The sequence below is a fragment of the Copadichromis virginalis genome, linkage group LG11, assembly GCF_057382275.1.
Source record: "Copadichromis virginalis isolate Kocher_CV1m ecotype Utaka linkage group LG11, C_Virginalis_male_GT1.1, whole genome shotgun sequence".
Taxonomy (NCBI): domain Eukaryota; kingdom Metazoa; phylum Chordata; class Actinopteri; order Cichliformes; family Cichlidae; genus Copadichromis; species Copadichromis virginalis.
Window position 1 is genome coordinate 21796636 of NC_140628.1, and position 6091 is coordinate 21802726.

General features: G+C 42.2%; 1 protein-coding gene across 1 annotated transcript in view; it reads right to left on the reverse strand.

Moving 5' to 3' along the window:
* The window catches only part of itga8 (integrin, alpha 8), a 42544-nt gene extending 38428 nt beyond the window's left edge, over positions 1–4116 (reverse strand). Inside the window, exons 1-3 of the mRNA XM_085473692.1 lie at positions 3729–4116; positions 3323–3453; positions 523–623 (exon numbers count right to left, since the gene is read on the reverse strand). Coding sequence (XP_085329818.1) covers positions 523–623; positions 3323–3453; positions 3729–3922 — 426 coding nt within the window. The 5' untranslated portion in view covers positions 3923–4116. The remainder of the gene's footprint in view (positions 1–522; positions 624–3322; positions 3454–3728) is intronic.
* Between the last annotated feature and the right edge of the window lie 1975 nt (positions 4117–6091).

Sequence of the window (6091 nt, forward strand, 5' to 3'; positions counted from 1 at the left end):
GTCGCAACAATACACAAAAAACCAAAAACTGTGTGACACCGCGCGAGTGCCAAACTCCTCAAATCACCTGGATTTGTTTAACAGTTATGTTGGAAGGTATGATGGAGAAATTGGCCACAGGAAGTCTGCAAAGGCGGTGTCTTGTACTCCCACCCTGATGGAGACAATTTCTTTTCACCAGACAGAGTGTGATATATTTCTGAGGAATGCTTGCTCTTACGCCATTACATGGAACTTTGTCATTTCCATTTATGAAAAAATCTTGCAGCTTTTGCATGAAATTGTAGTGCCCTTGTACCTGAATCCCCTGACACCAGTTAATCACCCTAGATATTCTTATTAACTTACGACTTATTATAATATGGTCACCATGAAGAGCTACTTGCTGGTGCGCCTTCCCTCTTGATCTGAAATCAGTTAAGATTTCATCAGTTTTCTTTAGAAAAGAGGGGAATGTAGGGGGAAAATCTGTGTGGGATAAGTTAAACGATTCAGATAATATCTGACTTTATTTCCACTCACCACCACTTCGCCTCTGTGTGCTCTGACCGATGCTCCAAACCACTGGTGCGACTTAAACTCCAGAGGCTCTCTGGTACCATTTACCTTAATCATTCTGTTATCTGGAGAGAGAAAAAAAATAAAGACATAAAGGGTACCGTAAGAGTACAGAAAAGATATAATGTATAATGGATGGCAGTAAAAGCGATATTGAGATATTGACCATTGAGGCTGCCTGTAGCTCTGCTTGTGAGCACAGAAAACATTTGCCCTAGATACAATAAAGAACAAACAGCAACATCATAAACAGACCAATAACACACATCAGAACAACATCTGTCCCCCACAAACAGACATTTGTCGAACTACAGAGACTTCGTTTTTAAGTTAAAGCTCATAAAAAATAACAAGACTTAAGAGACTCATTCTGACCCTACACAGATACATAGCGCCCCCACCCCCTCCCCACAAAGCGCACATGGACATGGTTCCCCATTGAGATTACAATTATGTGTCGACTTGGCGTTTAGTGTGTGTACATGTTTGTTTTCGCTCTGTTGTAGGTAGTTTTCAGTGTTAATAAAGTCCAACCATGCAGTGCAGACCTCTCTTCATTAAACACCTTCTTTTAGCAAGCACACACTAAAATTACAGACAACCAGATGTACAGTACAAGTTTGCCAGCTAAAGTCAAGATTGATTTTAGATTATATATAATGTAGATTATATATATATATATATGAGAGTGTGTGTGTGTGTGTGTGTGTGTGTGTGTGTGTGTGTGTGTATTTTTAAAAAGGATTGTAATCATTAACATTGCAGTGTTGGCAATACAGGTTCAATTAAGTATCAGTGCCACTTTTATTCCCAAAGCCTGAGTAATAGTGGATGAGGGTATTGAATGATTAACTTCACAGCATAAAACCACGATCGGGTTATGCGAGGTGTTGCTTTCAGATGTGCATGTATTTTGTGCGATTGTGAACATTAGCTACATCTCTTCTTGGAAAAGGAAAATAGAATTTCAAAAATATTCATCATTTTTAAGTGTTTCTAAATGAAAACATCATTTTTCTGGTAAACTGAGTAGCAATGCATCAGCAGAGCAGACGTGAAGCAGTGGAGTATTCAGCTTTACTTTCCAGACTTCTTAACTCACACGAACATCCAATCGATCATTAATCTGTGATAGCATATCATCCCCTCTCCTGTTCACTTCACTTCACTGGCATGACTTGACACATCTGCATAATGTCACTGAAACCATGCACACGCATAATCAGACGCACATGAAGTTGATATATGGACATTAACCAGTCAAGTGCACACAGATGCTCAGCACTCTGCTCCGGATACTTTGTACAGTGTGCATCAGTGTGTGTATGCATGTGCCTCCTACCTAGTCTGGTTTATACCTGTAAGAATGGGTCTGCTGTAACTCTAGAAATATCCACAGTGGCCACGGTCATCAATCAACTTGTGCATAACCCCCCATTGTAGTGGAAAGATGCACACATGACTTCACACACAAATTTGTTCCACTAAGTTTATGCCTCTGTCCCTCAAACCTGAAATTAACCCCCAAAACACTTCAAATTAAAACTAAACCCCCCTCGGTGAAAAATAACTGTAATTAACTTTAGAGAAAACAAAACATCTCAGTCTTTATCTTCATGGAGCCTTGCTGTAGTTCAGGCAGAACACTGAAGCAGTGCTTTTATCAGCTGATCAGCTATCAGCAGTTGCATTTCCGCATCAGCTGCTTGTTGATAAATTATCCAGTCATAGTCACACTGTGGTATAATAATATGACAGATATACGATCTCTGCAGCAGTATGGCTTCCAACTGCAGCTTCATCTTCAAAGGTTTTTTCTTATGGATTGAAGGTTTTTATGTTAATTCAGTTACAATCTGCTGTTTATATATATGTACATCTTTCTCTGGATCCTGTTGGATATGTTAGATCTGCCCATAACACTACAAGAGAGTAGAGTTACTCCTATCACTGCACTGATAAGCCAGTTGCTTCACCACTTCACTTTTTGTGGTCATCACAAAGATGTTAGAAGTCCTTGTAATAGGTGAGAGAGAGAGAGAGAGAGAGAGAGAGAGAGAGAGAGAGAGAGAAGGACAGACTGATGGAGGGGAGGGAAAGGAGACGGTTACATTTTCAAGATCTAATAAAAAGCAGACCTCGCCCAATCCCCCTTTCTTCCGAAGGGAAACTAAATTCCCATGTGCATTCAGTTTACCCCCTCCTCTCTCTCTCCGTCTTTCTCTCTCTCTCACACACACACATGCCAACTCAGATAGAGAAGCGTGTGTCAGAAACATTAGACCCACCAACAAAAGTTGATTGGACACCACTGTTGATAATATACTGGATACCATAATCAACATGATGAAGAAATCCACCAGCAAACCTGCCATACTTTTTTTTCCTTTTTTTTATTGTTACAGGAAGCTGATGAGACCCACATGTCTCATCTCTCTCTCTTTTCATCCAATAACACTTGCGCCAACTTAAACAGACACACACAGGTCATAAAACAGTGGTTTCAATTCCAGTAACATCTGGGGCCACCTATGATTCTAAAAGGAATTATTACAAGTGAAATAAATGATGGTTCAATTTCATCTCTGGTATTAAATAAAACACTTATATGAGAACTCATGAAACAATGACTGTGACAGGTTCACGGTTTGTCCAGCTCAAACGGGTAATCCTTTCTATTTACTGCAAAGAAACCAGCAGTCTACCTCATGTTTATTCAGGTCAGTGAGAAAGACAGAGAGAAAACAGGCTTCAGGTAACTCACTGGAGTTGTCAAAGGGTATCTGTCTGCAGCTCTCAGGCAGCCCAGGCCAGGGGCAGTAATAAACGGCTCCAGCCTCTACGATGCCGGGCTGGGAGGTGTTGGCTTTGGGAGCCCCAACCAGCACACTGATCCTAATAGGCAAAAGAAAAACCAAGACATATGCAAGACAATGTACTCTTCAAACAATGCATAAACTCTCATACATGGCAGGTCCTTTTACTCTGTTTTCCTTAATCTGTCAGAGGTAAGACAGATAATGACGCTCATGGATTTTCATTATTCCCCCCATCACTCTTTTTCTTTATTATTTTATTAGTATTAGTGTTAGGCAATGTGTTGAATTTGTACAGGTACAGTTTAAGAAGAACTTCTGCAGGACAGCTTCAGCCCTGATGTTGCCACTCACGTGTTGCTGTCGGCGGTAGCTTGGTAGAAGTCCACAGCATAACCGAAGTAACTTCCATCGGGTCCCCTATAAACTGTGGGATGCTCTGCGTAAAAGTTAAACCCCCAAACTCCGTTTAGCGCCGACGAGAGCACGGACAGAACACCCAGAATACACATCCCAGCATATGAAACACCGTCCCATCCACGCTCCATCCCAAGGAACAGCAAGCTTCCCACTATTCCCAAAAAGTGAGACAGGGGGTGAGAGAGATTCCAAGATGCAGGTGAGGTTTGCTCGCACAGTCCAGAGTTTAAGCCCGCCAACTCTCCCTGCTCCCGGTTTCCTTCATGCACTCTGCTGCGCTCGCCCAGAACTGACTCTTGACACCCTGAAACCACCAGTCTGCCCAGAGCCTCCACACTACACAGCCGCGCCCCCGCCTTCCGCACAAAACTTTACCCCCCACACATGACAAGGCAACCCCCCCCCCCCCCCCCCCCAAAAAAAAAAAACCCACATCTGAGCGCGCAGAAGAGACTGGCGCGTCACCGCTCCCTTTATAGTACAGGAGCTTTTCTAAGACATCCCGAAACAATAACTAATATTAAACACTGGGCCGAGCACGCGCAGATATGGCCAGTGCGCACGCAAACGCAAAGAGACTGGTAAATTAAAGCACATTAGAGCCTACTTTTACGGGCTAACCATGCCGTTAAACAGGGCTGCGTTTCCTTCCGTGGAGAATAATCACTTGTAATTATGTCAGTAATTATTATGTCGACTTGCAGGGGAAAAAGAAAAGAAAAATCGAGGTATGTGCTAGTTTTGTTAGTTTTGTTAGGCTGCATATCTTAGAAAAAACACCCCCCTTCAAAAAAAACTTTTGAAGAGGTGACAGACCACGCAGTAGAATATATTTAGCTCAGCACACATCAGAGCCTTTTTTTTAAATTGAAAATAAAAGGAAGGAAACAAAAAGACACAAACCCGCAAACTGCCTCTTATTATCATGGGGAGTTTGTTTTAATTAAACCAAGCTTTATGGGACGTTAGTGATAAATTAAGTTCCCCTGGCAGGCTCGCAGGGTTGTAAAAACACAGTGAAGCAGCGCAAAAGTGAAGCGTTTTTTCTCATCCCCCCCGCAAAGGTGAGAAGATGTAACCGTCACCTAACAGATAAAAAGAAAACTTCCACACCTGTACAAACCCTGCCTGTGTACCTGTGTCCTCTGCTTCATTTTACTTTATTATCACAGACTTGTTCGACTTTGTCTGCACATCTCTCATCCCCCTTTTCCCTTTTTGTAGAGAAGTGAAAGGTTTGTGTGTCTGCCCGTTTGTGACAGAGAGAAAATGGGTTTAGGGAATGTCTCTGTTCTTTCTCAGCTGTTTCAAAGTAAATCTAAGACGAACAGAGGAAATAAAGAATTGAAAACATGAGCAGACAGAAGCAGGCGCAGATGTGTTTCTTTTAGTTTCGCTCGCAGGACGACATGGCGAGAAGGATGATGGAGTGAAGAGACACCAGACGTCCTGCGCTTTTTGCAGTCTGTGTAACGCCATCATTCTCCAGGTTTAGAGTTCAGTTTGAGTATCCGGTGTGCACATTTCCATCCGTAATCATTTTGTCCACTGCCTTGCCTCCAATAAAATGATCACAGACGTCCTATTTCCAAACGTGGAACCATTACTTCGCATACAGTTCGTGTTACTTCCTGTCAATCTGCCAGTGTGTCCTGATCAGAGATTTACTGCAGGTCACTGTGGATTGATGACTGCACGAGAACAGTGGTGGTTTATGTTTTAAACACTTTGACTTCATTTCTCTTCTCTCTGTAAAACCTCACCATAAGACTTTTAAAATGAGCGTTATGTCGGATTATAACCACATCCCTTCTCCATTAGAGACACACCCAGGTAATATTACACATCTCCTGTGCATAGACGGAGAGAGGAACAAGCGTTCTGCATCCACATATAAACACACAAATACATGTGTGCTGAGCTACAAATGCTGCTGTCATAACCCCGAATCGAGACTAAGTAGCTAAAATGGTACAAATTTTCACTCTGCAAACATTCACCACTTGTTTTGAATTATGAGGGACCAAAGTGTGAGGACATACAAGACCGAGTACAGACTGTCTCGTTTGTCTTCAACTGGGACAATTTTGAGCAAACAGAAACATGCATTTTTTTCCCTCTCCTGTTTATAGGAAGGTACTTAAGTGACCATCAGTGTCTTGTAGATTTAGAGTCTCTGGGGAACACAAAACATTCGTTCGTGCAATTTAGTGGTTAAGGTCCTGACCGAGCTGGGATATCCGACACCTTATGTTGTCCCATGTTTGGTCATGACAGGATACTTAAGAAGGGAATTT